Raw genomic sequence first — 22,901 nt, 5'->3', positions numbered from 1 at the left:
AGCTGAGCATGTGCATTGAGTGTATGGTCTAAAGGTTTTCACAGCTAGCTCCAATGCGGCAGATACGTGTCTTACATTACTTGATTGCAACATCTTCAGAACATAGTAGTAGAGCTTTGGATCAAGTTTAGACAGTTTCTACCGAAGCAAACTACCAAAATAGAACTTTGAAGTCGCCCACATACTAAATGCCATACATGTAGCTGAGCATGTGTATTGAGTGTACATGTATGCTCTAGTGTTTTTCACAACTTTCTCCAACATGAAGCCGATAGTGATGTGGAATTTGTTGACTGCTTTGTCCAAAACATAGTGCTGAAGCAATGCACATTGGGCACTTTCTACTGGTAATGTAATTATTATATGATACAGTATTTGCTGCCAACATAGCAAGAAATACTTCTATACTACATTATAAATGCGTATTCCACGGGGCACGGTCCAATGGCTTTTCACTTCACATCTAGCCACTGTTCTTCGTGCATTACTTGAATGCTTAGTCTCCGTGGTAATGAAGCTAAGAGCCACACTGGAGAAGTTTCTACTGAAGCTAACTATCAAAAATATAAAATTTCCAAGATGCTACTATTACATCAAGTAGCTGTGTGCAATGCCACTCTGTTGAACACAGTAAGCAAAATCGAGTCACTAAAACCCTATCTGCCAGATACAAGCTGTTGAGACTGATAGCAGCTGTATGATCTGATATGGATGGCGGTTCCACACTGACCAGCACATGTACACGTGCACAGGCAGAAGAACACACAAGTAATACACCTAACGTTACTTCGAAGTACACTGTGTACGTCATGTAAATACAAGCGTATATACAAGCATCACTCCTGCTCTCCACAACCGGCAGTCCTGGGCCACTCCAGCTGGTCAGAGTGCAATAATTTCTGCAGCAGCCTTGACTTGGAAAGCTACTCACAACTGCCATGGCTGCAACATAAGTATTACCAGCGCTTTTACAGTGCTACTTGTATTATAATTATTATTCTCAATCCATTGTGGTGCATGGCACTCGTTTTCAACAACCGAGTTTATGTCATTAGTTGCATATCCAACGCCAGCAGAAAAAAGAGGGGGTGGGGGCAAATTACCACGGTTCAACACTAGTCATACTGAACGGCGTTATGCCATGCCAGGCGCGCACACAAAACGCCCGCGCGAGCGCGCATGCATGTACACACCCGGGTGACACACATTGATGCGACTTTACATAGCCTGCACTGTCGTTCTATGTCATAGGAGTGAGTGCACACACATATATATGTACATGTAGATTGCCTAATTTTGCATACGTAATAAAATTTTATATGTATACACACATGTGCGTGCACATAATTATAGATAAAACTCAACGGCATACGCTTGAGTGTGTGCCAGTAGGGCCACATGCCAATTATCGGATTAGTCTGTGAAAGTTGCACGGCACGACAAAAAGATATGACACAATGAATGTGGAATATCCTCCAGTGTGTAAGACCATTTCATATCTATTTCGCAGCGTTTGTGATTTTCGGAGCGTCCCTGTTGATATTTGATGTCCTCACTTGGTTGATGACACAGTCACAAATTATCAAATTCACCTCCATGATGCCATCCAATCTGCGTTCCGCGATACATGTACAGTGAACGGTGTTGAGGAAAGCCATGCAGCAATAAAACAGTCGAGACTCCCAAGCAGAGGATACAATTCAACAGCGTATTGAAGTACGAATTGTTCTAAACAATTTTCAAGACACAATTACAAAATTTGAAGTGCGTCTTGAAACGTGTTTGAAGTGCTTCGATGTATTTACCTTCGATCTCCCTGAATCGATCCATCCACAGCTACCTGACGAATTTGCCAGTCAGTGCGGGAGATGATCGAGCAAGTTATAATATTTGAAGGTCGCGAGATGTCAGTGGCACTGGCAGGAAATCTACACAAGCGTGTTCTGAAATAATTTTCTAATACTCAGGCATGATTCAAGAGCGGACTTTGATTTCTCCCTTCTTATGGTACGAGCACCAGTCGACATTGCATTCTTGGAAAATCTTCTGCGAGTGCTGCCTTCCCCTTTCATAGAAAGAACGAGTGTAGAGGGACACTTGCACTAGCAGCAGGTTCTAGCTAGGTCGCCAGAAAAGCGAGAAGACGTTTCCTACAACGATTGATCGCACAAAAATCATCGCTACCGAAAAATTTACTGAAAATCTACACTTTTCAAACGATGCGCGCGCAGAGGGTGTGAGCCACCTTAAGCAAAAGAACCCAGTGCAAAATACTGTGTATAATGTAAAGTGATATTATGGTTTGATAGTGCTAAATAAAAAAGAGACTTCCACTAGCCTGTATACAGTGAAACTTGTCTAAGATGACCGCTCAAGGGACTTTCACAAGGTGGTCTCTGTTACCAGGTGGTCTCCTTAGCCAGGGTCATTTGACTGGAAATAGCATCCCTCGGCCCTGGTTTCTGTGGTCTTCTAGGACAGGTGGTCGCCTTATCCGAGTGATCGCCTTGACAGGTTTTACTGTAGTTCAACAGGAAGCCTGAATTTCGAAGTCTGAAGAAATTGTTGCAAGGTCTCTACTGGGGTGACAGCTACACCATAGCTCAGTGGGTAAAGCATCGCTGGCCTCAAGCGAAAGTCCCTGGTTCGAATCCTGGTGGTTACAGTCATTCATTCTTTAGACTTTTAATTCCCTTTTCCATTCCCTGAACTTGTGAAGGCTAAATTATCGTGTCGGTTTCCCAGGGAACTCACGAAAGTTGCTAGCACCCTGAAGATCCTAGATAGTGCCAAAAGCCAGGTGTGGATTTGAAAGACAGCACAGCAAAGCAAATAGTAAGACAAGAGGCCCATGGGGCATGCACGCCATCCACTCCCCTACCACACCACACCTCACCGTCGTCACATCACAGGCATTCTTCAGGTTTTCTTCATTATACTGCTGTAGTCTAGCAATACAGTGGCAGGGTTGAAAATACACGCTCCCTACGTGTCTCTTTTCTGTTGGTGTGCAGGTATCAGCTGTCCACAACCAGATTCACTTGGCAATGGTACATCAAGACGTACAGGTGTGAGATACCAGGATACAGTAACTTATGAATGTAATACAGGATATTTCATGGTGGATCATCCAACTGGTACTCTGACAGCAACGTGTATGGCAAACAAACGGTGGTCTTCTCGGAAACCTTCATGTGAACGTAAGTGATGGACTATTTGCATCCTTGCACGTTGCAGCCGAGCAATTAATATAATATTAGTTAACATTCTACTCCCCATGCTAGAGTATAGAGTAGACACACCCGCGTGCAGGACGCGACGCACCAAAAGACAAGAGAGTGAGTTTGGAAGAATGGGAATGTCGGGCAGAGTAGCTGGCCTCAATTGAGTGCGCGTTAACGAATCGTGTGGTCGGCCTACCGAGGGCAGGAGCTGTATATGACCAAGTGGGTCGGCCTGAGCTGAGCAGGAGCGGTTTGTGCCCCATGCGAGTTGGTGGGTCGGCCTGCGTTGAGCAGGAGCGGTTTATGACCCATGCGAGTTTTATAGTAGTGCGCGAGAGGCCAGTTACGGAGGAGTGCCCATGCCGACATTCCCATTAGGGCCAGAGTAGATAGCGGGTGATAACAACCAATATAGCTGGTAAGTATGTATTGCACAAGAGCTTTGTTCTAGAGGCATAAAGACAGACTGATATTGTGGAGTAGGATCGACAGAGAACGCTATCTGCATCCTAAGTGAATGTCTTTGCACTTACTCAGTGATCGGCTGGACCATGGTGTCAGGCCACTCCGCAGCTGTAGGAGCAAAGGTCCTGAAGGCATCCATCTTGTTCCGGGAAAGGGCATCAGCGATGGTATTGGAAATTCCTGGCCGGTGCGATGCTCGGATCAGGAAATTGTGCTTCACACAGATTGAGTACAGGGTGCGGATGAGTGCCATGACTGCAGGAGACAAGCTCGTGCCCGTCTTCAGGCACTCCACGACAGCTTGGTTGTCGCACTGAAACTCCACACGCAGCCGCAGCCACTCAAACCCCCAGGTGGCGCAGGCCGCGACAATGGCGAAGAGCTCCTTGTAGGTAATGCTTAGTTCCAGTTGCTGCAGGGACCAGTCATCTCTGAACCAGCGACCATTGAAGAAGGCTCCAAATCCAATGGTGCCACATGCGTCGGTTTGCAACTGGAGGTCGGCGCTGGGCATCCACTTCTCTAGCAGGAAAAATGACTTTCCGTTCCATGTTGACAGAGTCTGGTGCCACCAGCTCAGGTCGCCGTTGGCTGAGGCTGAGAGGTGCAGCATTCGGTGAGATGGCATCTCAGATGTGGCCTTGTCGAGGTCATACAGGCGGCGTAAGAATGTACGGGCGGCAGGAATTGCTCTGGAAGCGAACGAGAGGTGGCCCATGAGTGAGGCAAGTTCGCGTTTGGGAACGCAACCCTTGTCGATGGTGGTAGAGACTAAACGACGTAGGGCCAGAAGCTTGGACCGAGGCAGACGCACTTCCAAGCGATCGGTGTCCAGCTCCAAACCGAGGAAGTTGAGGACAGTGGAAGGGCCCTCAACTTTCTCTGTGGCCACAGGTATGTTCAAGAACTGGAACAAGTCCAAGAGGATGGCCTTGTGATTGGCCGCCAGGGAGGAGCTTGGTGGGCAGATGTCAAGGAAGTCATCGAGGTAATGCATTACATCGGGCAAGGAGCCGACATGGACAAGGACCTAGTTGAAAGCCGTTGCCAGCTGGTTGAAGATGAATGGTGAGGAGCAGAGACTAAATGGAAGGACCTTCTCGTAATAGTACATGCCGTTCCAACGGATGCCGAGAAGATGCCAGTCCGAGGGGGCGACGGGACACAGGCGAAATGCATTACGGATATCTACCTTTGTCAAGAGGGAGCCCTTGCCGAGGCGCATAATGGCGGCAATTGCGGTGTCCACGGAGTCGTAATGCAGGCTGAACTGCCCGCGTGGTATAGCATCGTTGACACTGCTGCCATCGGGAGACGACAGGTCATGTATCACACGAAGTTTTCCATTGGACTTCGGCACAACACCCAGACCAGATGTCTGCATGCACAGAAAGGGTAGCTCCGGAAATGGACCTGCTGTTTTCCCAGCTTCACAACATTCGGTCAAATAGGAAGAAACATACTGCATATTACGGATGGCCGACAGGTGATTGGGAGAACTATGAACACCAGATATAGCAGCAGAATGGCCTATCGTGAAACCGTGACACAACCCATGCAACACAAAGTGAGAGAAGGAGTGATCAGAATGACGGTTAAGGAGCCCGGCTAATCGGCTAACATTGACGGGGGTCTCCACAGAATGTTTACAGAGCAGACGCTGAGGTGGCGGACTGTCCCCTGCCACATTTGACTTCTGGGTGCTTCCCGCGGCATTGAAGGCACACGTGAGCACGATAGCAGAATGAGTTGTTGCACTGGTCCCTGTTGAAGTTGCGGCAGATATGCTTCCCAAGATGGGTTGGCGCGCTGGACGGCGGCGGACCTCCACTCCCAGCGCCGGCGGATGGAGGCCCTGGTCTAAAGGGACGCCGGACCTGGTCCACTGGGTGCACCAGAGAACAGCGCGAACATGGCGGGCGACCACGGCTGGTGAATGACGACTGCCACAAATTAGAGTCGATGATAGCCCAGTCGTACGACAGTGGTTGGGAGGCTATGGCGCGCCGGAAACGCCTGTCATAACTTAGCCGTGCGTCCACATGATACGAGTTTTTTGCATCCAGAAAAGTGGCCTGATATGTCAGCAAATTATTTGCCCTACCTGGAGCCGCCGCGACAATTACTCTCGTGCAGACAGTAAACGCCTCGAGCCATGACGCTACATCGTGGACATGGCGGCGCTGGGCCTGAGTTGGCTTCTGTACAAGTTGGACAGAGAGATTGGCCCCCACCGCTAGCTGGACCACATCGGGCTCCACACCCAGCTGGTCTGGGGGGAGGTCGTCGAAATCAATAAACTCGCCTCGTAAAAGTCGCCCGCGGAGTTTATCAGGTACAGAGAGCGACGGACGAGCAGCCGGCGGAAGGCCCAATGCATGAACGGAGCTGGAGTTGACAGGCGGCACGACGGCTGCAGCAGATTCCAACTGCTGTACTCGCTCCATCAGGGGCTGGAGGACCTGGCCGACGGCCTGAGAAAAAGCCGACGCAAGTACATCAATGGCCATACTCAAGGCGGCGGCAGAAGAAACTGACGGCGCAACGTCGGAGACAACAGAGGCAGTGGAGAAAGATAATGGAGTCCCGGTTGGTTGACGACGAACATGATTCGGCCTCGCACGCGCATTACTGCCTGCAGCCGAAGTTTGAGTTGCCGCCCCGGGATCAGACGCCCACATTCAAGGCGGCGGCAGAAGAAACTGAGGGCGCAACGTCGGAGTCAACAGAATCCGAGTGGGGAGGTATTGGAGTTCTGTGGAACAGGCTCCAGCCCGACATCAGGAAAATCCCACAAGCACCACCGATTCATGCGATCCCTCCCAGCACATGCTGCTTTTCAGTAATGCCACTGCCCGCTGTATTATCATTTCCTTTACTGGCCTAACTGGCTTTTGATACTTTATTACCCACTCTACTCAGTATCATTATCTTCACTGGCCTTTTATGCTTTATTCTCCTTTTTAGTCGATATCATGTAATTAGGCAAATTTGTCTGTTTGTTCTTCTACTCCAATAAACAAACAACAACAACAACAACAACAAAGGACAGCTGACTGTGCAGCAGCATTCAAGACCATCAAGGCAGCTATCGCCTCGGATCAGGTACTCATGCATTTTGATGCCGACCTGCCGGTATAGTTGGCAACTGACGCATCACCATACGGCCTGGGAGCTGTGCTCTCGCATGTTCTGCCGGACGGTATGGAACAGCCGATTGCCTTCGTGTCACGTTCGCTTACCGAGACCGAGAAGCGGTATGCCCAAATAGATAAGGAGGCCATATCTATTGTCTGGGGTGTCCGTAAGTTTCACACATATCTGTTCGGACGATCGTTTGTGCTGCTGACAGGCCACGAGCCTCTAACAGCCTTTTTCAGTCCAAGCAGAGGGTTGCCAGCTCTGACGACAGCGCGTCTACAGCGGTATGCCATATTCCTGGCCAGTATGAGTTACCAGATCAAGTATCGCAAGTCAGGTGATCATGGAAATGCTGACGGCTTATCACGACTGCCCTTGCCACACACGCAAGAGGAGAGCCTGGACTGGGCAGAAGTATTCACCATGGCCCAGATTGATCCGCTTCCAGTGACAGCCGTGGAAGTCGCTCGCCACACCGCTCGTGATCCAGTCTTGGCCAAGGTCCTAGCTGGTGTTCGTGACGGGTGGTCACACTCCCCAGCTGACAGTGAGATGCAGCCATTTGCGAGGCGCAAGAATGAGCTGGGACTGCACCAAGGATGTGTTTTGTGGGGAATCCGTGTTGTTACCCCACCCTTACTACGCAAGCGAGTACTCGAGGAACTGCACACAGGTCATCCAGGCATGGTTCGTATGAAGTCATTGGCCCATAGCTGCGTGTGGTGGCCAGGCTGACATCGAGACAACCAGCAAGGTCTGTGCTGACTGCCAGGCACACCAGGCAGCACTACCAAAGTGACCACTCCTTCCCTGGGCGTTGCCGTCCAAGCCATGGCAACGCCTCCACATTGATGTTGCAGGACTGTTTGAAAGGGCACATGTGGCTGATCGTGGTGGATGCCTGTCATGTCAGAAATATTGTGTGCATCTTAACCTCTCTAGAGTCTAACAACTGGTGTGAATTGATAAGAGCATGTGTCGTCAGCTAAAAATAAGACAAACTGCATGTACTCATCTTGCGCGACCCCGCCACACACCAAAAGGCCAAGTTACTTGTTTAGAGCGAGAGCGAGAGAGAGAGAGGAGAGAGAGAGAGAGAGAGAGAGAGAGAGAGAGAGAGAGAGAGAGAGAGAGAGAGAGAGAGAGAAAGAGAGAGCGAGAGAGCGAGAGAGAGAGAGAGAGAGAGAGAGAGAGAGAGAGAGAGAGAGAGAGAGAGAGAGAGAGAGAGAGAGAGAGAGAGAGAGAGAGAGAGAGAGAGAGAGAGAGAGAGAGAGAGAGAGAGAGAGAGAGAGAGAGAGAGAGAGAAAGAGAGAGCGAGAGAGAGAGAGAGAGAGAGAGAGAGAGAGAGCGAGAGAGAGAGAGAGAGAGAGAGAGAGAGAGAGAGAGAGAGAGAGAGAGAGAGAGAGAGAGAGAGAGAGAGAGTGTGTGTGTATTCTTCAGTTCCTGCTCTGAGGCGACGAGGAGACAACTCAGAAATGACAACTGACAACGGAAACATATTTAGGAAATTGGTGCCCTCATCAGCACGAAAAGTGGTGTACTCATCAGTACAAAAAGGTGCACGTGTCTGCGATACAATGCAGTGTGGACAACAAAGAGCTACACGCGCAACCACATGTACAACACATGAAATGCCACAAGCTCTGTATTGTCTATATCTGAAATCCGGAACATGAGCAAAGACTAAGAGTACTGCGAGCTCAAGCGGCGAGAATAACAAAGGACATGGCCAGTGTAGAACATGCCAGTTGCGAAGAGTGAACTTACGTTGTATTTCTCGCTGGCTGAACGGAGCGAGATAGGCGAGAAATGATTTCTCGCACAACTTTTTTGGTTGCAAATATGGCATTTGGAGTGTTCTTTACCGTTGTTTCTTTTCCTGACTTCTTCAGTCACTTTTGAGTCTCACCAGTGTCCCTGCCTTCCCACCCTTCATTTCTGTGCATCTTATTATTGCTTTTTATAATTTTTTTGCCGTGCTGTGCTTGCCATGCCTTCCTGATGCCAAATCGCCATTGGGGATATATGCACGTTTTTTCCCTCACTACTGCGTCCGTCGGGGTGAGGGTGTTTCCCCGGCTGAGTCGACCCAGAAAAATCTGACGGTCCCAAGTGGTTCTGCACCATGGCCTATTTCTGCTATCCGCTTGTACACCTATTCCATTTGAGACACTCTGTTCTCAGTCCTTGCTTCCGTACCTCACTCGTTATCCGGTTCACATTTGGCTGCAGCCAACTACCCTTCACTTTGTGCGTTGTCGCCACATTGCTGTCTATTTCTCTGTGTGTCCCAGTATGTGTGGAGCGAGAAACCCAGCTCCTTGCAGGTATAATGCGGAAGTGTTTTCAGTATAATTATCATAGAGGAGAGGTGCAGATGCATGTCTGCATGCGTGCAGGCTAGTATGTATGCGTGCGTGCACAGTGAAACAATAAGCAGAGTCTGGGAAGAGTGTGAGCACCTGTTACACCACCTGCTAGCCAGAATTAATAACACTGATGCACATTTAATTATGGATGAAAGTAAAGTGAGTGCACTCATACCACGAAAACAATGGAATAACACCTCAAGATTTGAACGTCATTTTCATGTGATGATCAATATAAATTGTCATCACACTGCCGTTGATCATGCAGTGCTTGTGAGTACTCATAAATCTGCTACATTCAAGCATTTGGTGTCCAACCCCCAGTGTTTGCAATTGTATGATGATTCGTGCTTCAGTGTGGTGTGCTATAAAAAATAATATATTTCACGGTTCGCGTGAGACTCGGCTGGAAGCCGAGTTTTCCGCATCCGCCGTGGGAACGCCACCACCCTCTAGGATCGAGGCTGGTGTGCTATGCTGGTAGGTTTTGTGTACTCTCCGAATGAGAAGTCATGTTTATTCGTACTCGTAGTCCAGATTTATGCAACACAAAAATAATTTGTTACAGCACTCAAACTCTTCACTTAACATGCCAACACCCGCATAACCACTCACATACATGTACCTCACCTGCATTTCTTCAATGCAGACTTGCTTTCACACTGCTCGTTGCTCATGTAATCACACTTTCAACATTGCTAGTGTCATGGCTGCGTTTTGCGGGTTTGTGACCTGGCTTAGATCAGTCTAGTGGCTACCCAGGCAGACGACCAATATAGTCGCCATCCAAGTTAGCTAGCTCATTCTTTGCGGTGCGAAATGCACGTTCCGCTTCGCCATTCGACTAAGGATACCGTGGACTGCGTTGCTGCAGATGTGTAGCCACCATGCGGTCTGCTCTTCAGCGTAGATCGACCACCACGGTGCGACTGGACAGCTGAGGTTGAGGCATCATCATCTGAAATCGAGCTGGCGGCAGCCAAGCCACTGCGTGATTGGGCTGCAACCTGTTGCTGGACAATTTTGGCGTGCCGTGCGAACGCAACAACTTTGGCGAGAGTTTGCTCGCTCTTGTCTTTCATCTGCAGCTCGCGATTTACCCGCTAGTCCTGCATGTGGGCGACGAAGCGGTCTCTGATACGGTCATCCTTTGTTTCGGCAAACTCACAACATTCCGCAGCTTTGTAAAGAGCACGTACAAACTCCTCTACTGTTTGGACGGGTTGTTGGACAAGCTGTTCGAACTTGGCCCGATCGTGAACGACATTGGTAGAGGGGCGGAAGTAGGTGTCAAAAGCTTTGATGACCTCTTCGTACTTCTTTTTATCGTCCTCGGATAGTTCGAGTTGGTATTCGAACAAGGAGTAGGCGTTGGGTCCGAGAGCATATAACAAAGTGGCCACCTGAGTTTTTCCAGGGTCTGATCTCAATTTGGTTGCGGCACGAAAACGGGTAAAATGCAGTTTCCACGCGGGCCACTGGTCCGGTGACCTGAAGTCGAAAGGCGCTGGAGGGTAGAAACGAGCCGTCACCGCTCACGAGACCAAAGACTACAGGAAAACCAATTCTGCCACCATGTAGTGGTTCTACAAACGCACTAAAGACATCTTGTAACTAGCTTCGTTTACAACAAATCACAAGTGTCTGGGAATACAGTGAACGACAGAGGCTGTGTTTAAATGAGAGGTATCAACCCGGGTCAGCTTTCAACCCGCCTTGTACACAAAATGAATGGTGCGTTTACATGACGCATTGCACTTGACCCGGGTTGAAAATTTCGCCCCGGGTTGAAGTGAACCTGGGGAAGGGTTGAAATCAACCCGGGGCGAGAAATCGTACTAACGTACTTCGGTGCGTATCTCGCGCCAGGTTTGAACAGCACTGGATATGCAAATTTGCCCCACTACGACAGTTTCGTCTAGAGACCGTCTCGGTTCCGGACATGGGCAAAGTACAAAAGTGGACTAAAGCATGCATTGAAATGAGGTACAAGAATAAGGGATCACGTTGCTTCTCACAACAACAAAAACATTGCAACCCAAACAACTATGTTCGCACTCCGATCAAATTTACCATGTAATGTAAGCCAATCAACTGGTGACCAGCAACTTGCTGAGTCCATCTAAAGAATTGTCCAATGAAAGCCATTGCGTAGACCATCTTCATGGCCAGTTAACCCGACTGCTGCATGGACGATAAGTGCTGCGAATAGTGATCATGCGCCCTGGCCTGAGTAGCTCGCTTGGCTAATTGAAAGTCTGCCGACCTGGGCCACATTATGTTGCTAAGGCATGCACAACCCCAGTCACAGCGCGCAAGTTGGTTGAGTTTGGCCGTCAGGAGGCCAGCGCAAGGTATCCGGGGCGCGGGTCTGATTCCAGCGAGGGGCAATGTGGTACCCCGCAGCGCAAGGGTAGCGTGATACCCTAAGCCAGCGTGCGTGCTGCATGAGTAGCGTGATACTCGCTGAGCGCTTTTGCTGTTGCCTAGCAACGCGTTTCTGTCTTTCCTGGGCCCCCAACGCATGTTGGGTGGCCCTGCGCATGACTGCACGTTGTCATAGCAACCTTGGAAACCTCAAGCCGGTTACCAACAAGCTAGGAATCAGACCAAGCCGCCGAATGCCCCCAAATTCCGCGTTGGTCAGCCGAATGACCTTAGTGTGGTATTCAAGCGCTTCAGCTACATGTACGTAGTTCAAATGCGTGCCCTTCGCATGTTTGTTTTCCCTTAGTGACACCGAGAAGGGTTTGAATCGCATGTAGTCGGAGCGTGCGTGCACACATGGGGTGTCCCACACCGCCATGGCATGGGGTGTCCCACACCGCCATGGCATGGGGTGTCCCACACCGCCATGGCATGGGGTGTCCCACACCGCCATGGCATGGGGTGTCCCACACCGCCATGGTCTGGGGTGTCCCACACCGCCATAGCATGGGGTGTCCCACACCGCTAGGTGGGAGCTATAGCACAGCAACAGAGTGGTGCAGATAACTTATCATAAGTATCAGAGGCGTGCGTGCACAGTCAGTGCTAGAACGTGAGTGCATACGTCCGCGAATGGGCGTACCAGCGTGTGCGCAGCGTGTGTACCTGCATGCATGCTTGTGCGGTGTCAGACTGTGGGTGCGTGTACGCGTGCATGCATGTGTGTGTGCATGCGTGGGTGTGTGTGCGTGCGTGTGTATGTGTCTGCGGGTGCGTGTATGTGGGTGTGGCTGTGCGCGCTTGCGCGCCTGCGGACGGCGGACAGTTACTTTCCACAGCGTACATAGTTCTTGTAGCAGGCACTTCGCCATCTGCCGAGTTTCATGATCTCGGATTCGGTGAAGCCGCTCATTGCTCCTGTGGTTGCGGCTCCGGCTCTGAGGCCGTGCAGTGAATACTGGATAGGTGGGTACCCTGCGCTGCTCAGTAGCTGACGGATTAGACGGGTGAGTCTTGGTGCAGTTAGGAACTTGCCACAGCTGTCAACGAACAGTGGTCTATTGGGCAGGTTGGGGCGTCTTGATAGATAGGTATGCATGGCTTTGACCGGGCAAACCGTTGAGTTGGTGGTTGTGAGCCGGACGGAGTGACCCTTGCCGAGTTGGTCGGTCTTGGACTTCTTGATTGTGACCTGTATTGCCTGCGGCGTGATGGAGAGGTCTTCTGTTCGGAGGCCACCGTCTGACATGGTCGTGGCGGTTGTGGAAGTGTACTCACTTGCCCGGAGACACGCAAAGAAGCCCAGGCAAATAGCTGCCCATACCATGGCTCGGTCGGTCGCGTTGAGGTTAGACCGTATCAGGGCCCTGCGCATAGCTGCCATGTGGGGCAGGAGGATTGGCTTACTGGCGTTTTTAGTTCGGTTGGCCTGTGCACGTGCCACTCCTTGAACTGCGAGGTCCACTCTTCGCGACGAGAGATCTTTGCCGTTTTCTTTGGCAATTGCCCGGATCGCCGACACATACAGGCGGACGGTTGACGCGGCATGTTGACGCGCCAGGTAGGCTACAAACGCCAGCATGATGGTGTCTGTAATCACCTTGGTGCCGACTAGTTGGCAGAATTGGTGCAGTCGTTTCCAGGCTGTCGCGTATGTGGCACGTGTGGACGCTGACAGGCCTAGCCACTGGTAGGCCTGACCCTCCAACATCAGAGGGAGTAGGTGCTCTCGGGCACCGGAGATGGCGTGTCTTCTGCTGTGGGTGCCAGTCGGCGAAATCGGGCCATCTGAAACCGAGACAGAGAGTCAGCAATCGCATTGTCAGTGCCGGGGATGTGGGAGACTATGACGTGAAAGTTGTGTCGGGCAGCAATGGCAAACAAAGTGCGTACCAGCGCCATTAAGTCGGGGCACTTTGTGCGTGAGCGGAGCCAGATGTCGCATACGCTACGGTTGTCGCAGTGGAAGCGGATGCGCTTCAGATGCAGCTGCGGTGCCCATGTGGATGCTGCGGCCACGATGGCAAAGAGCTCCATCCACGCGATGGATCTCTGGGATTGGTGCCTCTGCCACCGGTGTTGGAGCCACCGGCCGGCGAAGAAAGCACCATAGCCGATGGCTCTAGATGCGTCCGTGTAGAGGTCCATATCGGCGGCGGCTGACCACGTGGGTTCTAGGAAGAAGGCGACGCCATTCCAGGCAGGGAGGAAGTCAAGCCACCACTGGATGTCTGCTTTGGCGTCTTCTGTGATTCTGATGTAATCGTTTGGATGCGGGACCGTCGTGCTGAGATCAATGAGGCGGCGCAGAAACATGCGGCCCGCAGGGACCGCCTTGCAGGCAAAGCTGAGGTGACCTATCAGGGACAACAATTCAGACTTGCGGGCGGTAGGGCGGGTATGTTGCCAAGCCTTGAGGGCAATGAGAAGGTCTTCTAACTTGTCGGATGGGAGGCGGATTTCGAAGCGCTCTGTGTCCAGCATGACACCGAGGAATGTCAGGGTTGTACTAGGGCCTTCCACCTTTTTTGGATTGACCGGGAAGCCTAAGTCGTGGCAGGCTACCAGGGCACGGTCAAGCTGGTGCTGTGCGCCGATAGAGTCCGTCGCTCCACCAAGGTAGTCGTCTAAGTAGTGGATGACTGGGGCTACGTCGAAGTTGTGCGACATGACCCACTGGAGGGCGTCTGCGACTTTGTTAAACAGCGACGGTGATGAGCGAAGGCCGAAGGGTAGGCATTTGTCCACGTAATATTGCCCGCGCCAGAACAGGCATAATAGTTCCCAGTCCTCTTTCCGTACTGGACAAATGCGAAATGCGTCTTGGAGGTCGACCTTCCACAGATGGCAGCCACGGCCTAGGGACCGTGCGAGATTTACGCCGTCGTCGACCGAACAGTACTGTACAGAGAATTTGTCGACAGGGATACCATCGTTCACTGAGTGGCCCTGTGGTGCTGACAGATGCATAATCAAGCGCCATTTTTGCACCGACCGTGACTTCTTGGGAACCACACCCAAACCGGAGACCTGTGTAAGTGTGAAGGGGGGCTCTTGGTAGGGACCGGCCATGCGACCTGCGGCAATTTCACGACCGATGGCAGCATCGACAATGTCAGGGTGCTCAATCGCTGATTTGAGATTACGAGAGACTCGGAAGGTACGGGGACCAGCAAACCCAATATCGAACCCGTAAGACAAAGAATGTATTACGAATGAGGCAAAAGCCGGATCAGGATGCTGACACAAAGCGTCCTGCAGGTAAGAAACGTTAATGGGGGTTACAGGCGTGTGCAAATGGATTGGCTCGTGAGCGAGGGTGCGTGTAGGAGAGATGTGAGCAGCTGGGCAGAGTGTGTGAGTGCTATTGGCCTGGGTGAGTGTAGAGTTACCGGTGAGTGACTGGAGTGACCGAGTCTCCAAGCTGGGCAACTGCGAGCTATTGGTCGCGGCTGGCGGCGGCTGGCTTTCCTGGGCATGACTTGGCGGGGTGGCTGCCAAAGCATGTGCTGCACTGGTGGCCGTAGCGACAGGCTGCGCGTTGGCAGCGGCCTTGGTTGTAGTCGCGGCAGACAGCTGGGGCGTTTGGGTGAGCGGTAGCCCCTGACCGCTGTGCCGGAAAGGGGCGTTTGGCTGCTGGCCCGTCAGACAGTGAAGCTAGGCTACGGGCGCGGGGGCAGCGAACTGTTAAATGACCTTGCCGGTTGCAGTGACGGCAGGGAGGCAGGATGGAGTTTGTAAACCACTCCGACCAGAGTTCCGGATCTGACGTGGCAAGGCTAGATTTGCTGCGTGCAGCTCTTGCACGGAACGACATGTCGAAGCCAGACCACGCACCGAATGTATAGCGTGCGGCCGCTTTCACGATTGTGCTTTGGTACTTGAATAATTCCGGACCTCTGCCGGGGTCGTGGTGGAGGGCTACTTGGGCGAAGGCTGAGAACGCCTCCAACCACGATGTCAAGTCTACAACTTTCTTTAGACGGGATGACGACGACATGGCAGATGGCACAAGGGTGATGTGGTCCCCCGTCCCCTGCAGGGTGAACCCACTGTCCGGACCCATGCTCGTATCAAAAGCCAGCTCTCCCAGTACCCTACCAAAATCAACGTACTCACGTTTGATAATCTTGTCCGTGAGATGGTCGCTGAGGGCAGGTAATGGGATGGATGGTGGACGCTCTGGGGCGAGCAAATCGCCGTCCGGGAAGAGACTCTCCTGGTCTGGTCTTAGTGCTGAAGCCAGTGAAGGCTGGACATATTCAGGCTCAGAGTCAGGCACCACAACATCACCAGAGACTGGACCAGCCCGCTGTGCTGCTGTTGCTGCTGCTACAGTTGGCTGTGCATGTGGAGGTACCACCGGTAGACCCATCGAAGTTGTCAATGACGTCATGCAGGACGCCACTGCATCTTGCACGACCCGAGAGATCTCGGCAGATTGCTGCGACGTGAACGCGGGCGACGAGTCAGGCTGGGTCGCGGCCGCGGGGCTTTGAGTGGCCGGGACTGCAGGACTAGCCCGCCGACGCGTGGTCTTTTTTGCGACCTGGCTCGTAGACTTAGCTTTGTTTCTTGCCTGGGCCGACAAATGCTCATGCAGACGTCGACGGCTCACCTGGGCTCTAAAATTGCCTGAGCAAGAAAGCCCCAGTTCTCGCAGTCGAGTTTCAACTCCGTCGACTTTGAGTTGGCGGAGATCGGAAAGTGATGGCACGGAGCTCATGGTGACGGCTCAGGATCTCCTGCGACTGCGGAACTTTAGAAATTTCAAATCTCGCCGAGTAATTGCAACAAGGAAGAAAGAAATTGCAAAACAGTTGGATGCACGCAGCAGCACAGCTAGCAAGAGAAAGAGCCGTGGATGGGTTTGTTCCTGTTTTTGATGGCTGTGGCCATCCGTTGGCCCAGCGGTCTCGTGTGAGTACGGTGTTTGTTCGTGCTGCCAGCTCGCGCCCGGCATTTGTTTGCGCTGGCAGCTCGGGCCCGGTGCGCGAGTGAAACCGAACCGTGACAAAGGCTTTCGCTCTTTAGTGCTATTGACTGGCTTTTCATACGATGCTTATTGATGTCTAGAGACATGCTGTCTAGCCTTCCCCTAGTACGCATTCACGGGGCTTTGTTGAAGTTCGTGCCGTGAACTGCCAAAGGGAACTGTTTGAATGGTGCTGGGGCGAGTGCGACATTACGGCGTCCCTGCAGCCGGCCTAATCGCGTTTGTCGCCACAACCGATTGAGCAGCAAGGGCATATCCTAATATTTGAGGTAAACTACCACCGTGGTCTGCTACAACACAGCGCCAACACGTAGTCTTGAGTAAACTATCCAAAAACATTTGGGGAAAAGTTCAAATTTTGAACTCTCCAATGGCCATACTCTCGCGGAATCCAACCTCGCGGCAGGAAAGCACATGCGGAGCACAGCCACTTGCCTTTTTTCTAAGCTACCAGCACAGAAACACAATGAGTGTAATAACTGCCCTAGCGAACCTTCAATGAAGCCGCCACAAAGCGCCACTTGCTGAACAACTGAGCGCAACATGACAAAAATGAGACCTGGTTCACAACAACAAATGAGCAAGGACTGCAACAGTTGCACAAGATCTCCCAGGAAGTTCTTGAGCACATACAGGCATAATGTACATCCAAAATCTCACAAAACCATTTCGATTGCAGTATAACCGGTTAAGGCCACCACTTGTTCCTGAGGACCAATGGCCCTGGGACCAATGGAAGTTATCTCCAGTCAACTGAACCAGGATAAGGATACCACCTCAACACAGGGCCCACATTTAGAGGGTCCCTTGACTTGAGCAGTCACCTTAGACAGGTTTCACTCAGTGTATCATCCCCCCCCCCCCCCCAACTAGTGTGGATTTAGATACAAACCACACATAAAAGGAAATCTTGTTTTGGGCATTTCCGAAAATGGTAAAATGGATCCATTGTATGTCACTTTTAAATCTAAACTCTTCACATGTACCATACCAAAATTGCAGGTTAAACTCATAAGCATTGCTTCCAGGACAGAGGCTAGGAGCAGGGAGGAGTATCTAGGGATCAGTTTCAAAAACATAAGGTGGTGCAGATACCGCAGACGTACGTTTTGTGTGATCGTAAGTAGGAGAATGTAATAAGGACATAGGGTTAGAGAGATGACATGAATATTTTGTTACATGCATACTGGTAAATGATATCAACATGTTTCTATTTGAAGGAAGTATTCTACTGTGTTCTTTGCTTACAGCCCGACAATGTCCCACTCCAGGAAAACCACCATCTGGACTGTATTTTGTATACCGGCAAAGGAAATATGTCCAGAGAGGTCCTTTCCAATATGGTGACACTGTTAGATGGTTTTGCAGTAAAGGATTCACAGGGAATACCAATGCTGTATGCCAGGCAAATAGTACATGGAGCAAAAACACACCAACCTGTACACGTACGTACTTCCAGGAATTGACTGAAACCTACTACCGCTATGTGCTTTGTTTCTACCCATAACTTATACTTCCTCCGTTAACAAAAACTTCGTGATGGATTTTTGAGGGGCTGGTTTGCGCACAAACTGCCGTGAAATGAGTCGCAATCACTTTCTTGGCCTTCCCTGGCGGGCCATGAAAGAGGTACGATTCAAGGAAAGCGGCCTTTCACAACAAGCCGAGCGGAATCGATGGTTGCGCTGTGGAAACATAGGTGACGACAGTTATGGCGAGCGAAACTGAAATACCACTTCTCCGAGGGGATATTGCGTTGCTAAGCCTCTCTACTACTCTAGCACTGAGTAAGTTGGAGAGTGATAAAGAGCGATCAAATGGAGCAGCGATTCCACACAATGAGAGAGTGAACAAGGAGCTGCTCCGATCGCACGGCTCAATGAAAATAATTCTGAGCTCAAGTTCTTGTTCAACCTGCGCAAAGCCCAGATTCGAATGCTGATGACCATGTATTCTTTCAGAAGTCTGCAGTCCGATGCAAGTCTCGTGGCTAAAGAAAGTCAACTGGACTTGCTAGCCGCTGCCGTTCAGTGCTGGCAGGGGTATCCATCAGAGAAAATTGAATCAGTTTGGTTGTGCCTTTACTCCTCGTTTCGCGGAGTTCTGGAGAGCGAAGATGAAACCAGGGAGTCGTAAAATATTTTTACGACTCCCTGGTGGAAACGAGGAATCGCCATCGCGGCGGGTCACGCAGCTTGAAAGCCAACTTACTTGAACGACGGCGACATCAAGGTCAGCGAAGTGTGATCAAAGAAGCCGAGGCAAGGCTGAAACGAGCTGAACAATGATTCGATGACGACTCGCGTGCAGCAGATGACGACAGCGACGCAGGGTCAAAAATGAGTCGAGCGAAAGCGATGCAAACTGAACTCTCTGCTCATTCCGCCAACAGTTTCTCTTGTAAAGACGCTGTACATAGGCTGAATCACCTTCGTCCAGTGATTTGCAGTCGATACAAACTGTTCTTGACCTGTTCTAAGCGTTTTCATATCCATCAAAATCCATCACGAAGTTTTTGCTAACGGAGGAAGTAGCAGTTTCATACTTACCTGCAACATATTTACCTTTTTCACGGTGCGCAGACTCCATCGCAACAAATTCAGTCTCGGGACTGCATTTGCATTGCATAAAATCAAAATCTATAATTCTTATTCAATATTTCAGTAAAGAGAAAGAACCAATAAGTTACAAGTTATGAGTTATGACTAACAGTCCACCAAGGTAATGAGATATTATACAGTCAGATAGTGCGACAACAAGGCACAACACTGACAAGGATATTGAGACATTCAGCGACCTTACACATTCGTGGCGCATCCCTTCCCCTCATTGGGGATTTTCTGCATCTGAGCCTTCCAAGTGGGAAGATTGTTGGTTTGCGCTTCGTAGATGTGTTGGAGTAGGGTTGTTGAATGTCACAATATGCCTATCAGTTTTGAGACATCATGGGAAAATCTCTGCTCTAGTGGAAACTCAAATGAAACTGCAATGAAGCATCACTTGCTGAACAACAGCACATGACGAGAGAGACAAACTGGTCCACAACAACAAATCAGCAAGGACTGCAACAGTAGCGCAGGATGACCCAGAAGGTTCTTGTGTACTGGACAGCTACTACACACGAGTGCAATATGTATGCCACACTTGCGACAGAAAATCAAAATTTCTCTCAAGTCACACATACTTCGTGTGCATGTGCGGCTACATCATGCACTTTCGGGTCCCGGAGGGCCGTGGCCGTGCCCTGAAGAGATCTTTTTTTCTTTCGATTATTGATTTTTCAACTGCAATAAAAAAGTAGGGATCTCAGCGCGTGCACTGCGCATGCAGTTCGCGCATGCAGCAAAACGCGCATCAGAAGTGGCATGCAGAATTTTTGCCAAACACTGGCTATTTTTTGCAGAAAATTGAGATCTTGAACGAAGGAGAAATGGCTGAAATTTCCTTGCAAGGAGATGGTGGTTACAGGCTACCTGCTCACCAGAATGGGATCTTTTTTGGCATGTTGGCCGCCCATGTGTTCTGGAATCGATTTGTAGCTTTCGTTGGAAGGCGCGAAGCCGTTTTCGTTCCAAACGACAGGGTTCTTTCAGAGCGGAAAATGGCGACCATGCCGATCGTTGCCACGATCTCCGAGTTGAAAATCTCTGGATTTAACTGGGGAAAAGCTCTGGATTCAATGGTAAACCCGGCAGAAATACTTGATGTTGGATGTTGAGAGCTTGCAGGAAATTTGACCGAAGCGTTCATGCTCCACGTGACGGTGTTCGTTCTTGTGAATTTCTGCATTTCTGACATATCGCCGTGCATATGGGCCGTTGTTCCAGAGACATCGATTGTCAGGTGTGGATAGGGTTTTGTTCGAGTAGTCGTGTGGAGACGTGGTTTGGTTCTCACAGGCAACAGGAGCGGCTCCTCAGGATGGCGAAAGCCAAATCTACCCAAAGCCGACTTCACGATCGCCGATCTTCTGGCGGCGCATTTTCACTGATGCTCTGCAACAAGCGGCACAAGCTGTGGAAATCGTCAGATGATATTAGCCTATCAGTGTGCCCAGAACTTCTAGTGACTCTACTGAAGCATTAGCTTGAGTAATCTTTCTTTCTAGCCCTCTCTTTCTCTCTCTCTCTCTGTCCCTCTCTTTCTCTCTAAAAATGTTCCAAACTTCAAAATCTAGGTCGAGCGGCATCGGGGAGTCGTCAAATACCGACTCACTGAGCCGGTTTTTGGCGATCGCCATTTTTTTTCAGTCTGCCATCGCCGTGTTGAAAAATCGATTACATCATTGAATGCGCGAAGCCCTGCGCAGTGTCCGCGCTGACATCCCTACAATAAGTCCCTAAAGAGGAAGTTAAGGCAAAAATCAAAATTTCACCAGTTGTAGTCTTCGGGGTGCTGAGTCGAATGGTCTTGGTCCGAGAAAGCTGAGACGCTCCCTTCCTACTTGAATCCCAATCGAACTCGCGCACTTCCACTGAAACTGGGTGACTGCGCCCTACTAGATGGGGATTTGTATGCAAAATGTCACTAAAAGCGCCATTTCGTTCTTATAAAAACACGGATGACCGCGATTGGCCCATATGTTGTAGTCTTTTGGACCCTGAGTCGACTGGTCTTGGTCCGAAAAGGCTGCGATGCAGCGTTCCTCCTTTATTCCCAATCGAACATGATTGAAGAAGCGGCCACGTGCTCCTGGGTGCCCGAATCACCTGGTCACCACGCCAGCAGGCGACAACTTTCGCACCAAGGTTCAACTCGAGTTCAACTCGAGTGACAGGAGTGCACCCAAAAAAGGTCAAACAGGCTAGTAAGTTGTACCCTGCAGGCACGGTGACCAGATGACTGGTATACGCAGGAGCACGTGACCGCTTGTTCAACCATGTTCGATTGGGAATAAAGGAGGAACGCTGCATCGCAGCCTTTTCGGACCAAAACCAGTCGACTCAGCGTCCAAAAGACTACAACATATGGGCCAATCGCGGTCATCCGTGCTTTTATAAGAACGAAATGGCGCTTTTAGTGACATTTTGCATACAAATCCCCATCTCGTAGGGCGCAGTCACCCAGTTTCGGTGGAAGTGCGCGAGTTCGATTGGGATTAAAGTAGGAAGGGAGCGTCTCAGCTTCCTCGGACCACGACCATTCGACTCAGCACCACGAAGACTACAACTACAGTCCCATGCAAAACTATGGACGAGTAGTGTTTTGCAAAATTCGATGGGATTTATTTAAATATTTTTAGTTTTTCTCCAGATTCCGTCTCTGCATCGCTTCACAATTCTGGCTATGTACTTTGTTTTCGCTACAATTGAAGTTTATTTTTAGGCCAGGTTTTCCGGTTTTACATGTAATTTCTGTTTTGAAGGGTTTGACCAGTTTGTTTTGGATGTTTGCTCCTGCTGAGACAGTGCTGCGCCCGGGCCATCGCGGGTGCATTTTTGTACGGGTCCTGGTAGCCTCGTGGTTTCGATCCGTGATTTCCAGTACAAGTGTGGGGTATTCGAATCCCATCACGCCTCCTGCCTTTTTTCTCTTCTTTTCTGCATGTTTTGGATCTTGTTGGGTGAAATACAGTAGAGATGATAATTATATTTTCTCTTTTTGATTTGATTTGAGCCTCCCTGTTCCCTTCGCCTGACACAACGAGTGACAGTGGTTTCACTCACGCCAGTTCCAAGGTGAGTTCGACGACGAGGATTTTGGATACTCAAGCGTCAATTAAAATCCAGCTCTTGTTCGAGGAAACAATGAACACGACTAATCATATCTTTCTCGGCATCACTGAGATTCTTACGGGCCTTGGAAGCCATTACAGTCAGGCACTCAGAAAATGCAAACAAGAAGAAGATTCATTTGAGACTTTCATTTCTTTTGAGACTTTCCTCACACCTTTTCATTTGCGACTTTGCGTGTTTTGCATCTTTTGTATTTCCCGCGGCGACGAAGAAAAACCTGAAAAACACATCTGAAAACCAGAAAACACTCATGCAAAACTCACGGCTGTCGCGCGCTACAGTGCGTACGGCTCGTACATATGAGTTCACGCATCTATAGTTTTGAAATGGACTGTAGTGAAATTTTGATTTTGGCCTTAACTTCCCCATTAACCCTTTGTGACCCCATCGATCGATATCGATCGATTGGTATACAGTGGCACTAAAAAATTATATCTCTGGTGTTCCTTCACCGATTTTCATAAACAAAGCATCTACGTTTCGAGAGGAAACTTGGCTATCACGTCGAAGTTATCCGAAGTCTCTACGCGGTACGATGCCGCCG

At 50.2% G+C, this 22,901-nt stretch overlaps 1 protein-coding gene across 2 annotated transcripts in view; it reads left to right on the top strand.

Moving 5' to 3' along the window:
* Positions 1 to 3,103: 3,103 nt before the first annotated feature.
* LOC135808878 (receptor-type tyrosine-protein phosphatase delta-like) overlaps positions 3,104 to 22,901 on the top strand; it is a 71,464-nt gene continuing 51,666 nt past the window's right edge. Inside the window, exons 1-2 of one of the 2 annotated variants that reach the window (XM_065322121.1) lie at positions 3,104 to 3,200; positions 17,873 to 18,067. In XM_065322121.1, coding sequence (XP_065178193.1) covers positions 3,119 to 3,200; positions 17,873 to 18,067 — 277 coding nt within the window. In that variant the 5' untranslated portion in view covers positions 3,104 to 3,118. Of the gene's footprint in view, positions 3,201 to 17,872; positions 18,068 to 22,901 lie in introns of those variants that run through there. The other variant, XM_065322120.1, reaches the window with a different exon arrangement.

The sequence above is a fragment of the Sycon ciliatum genome, chromosome 2 (assembly GCF_964019385.1).
Source record: "Sycon ciliatum chromosome 2, ocSycCili1.1, whole genome shotgun sequence".
In the NCBI taxonomy this organism is placed as follows: Eukaryota; Metazoa; Porifera; class Calcarea; order Leucosolenida; family Sycettidae; genus Sycon; species Sycon ciliatum.
This window is presented reverse-complemented; position numbering and strand designations above follow the sequence as displayed.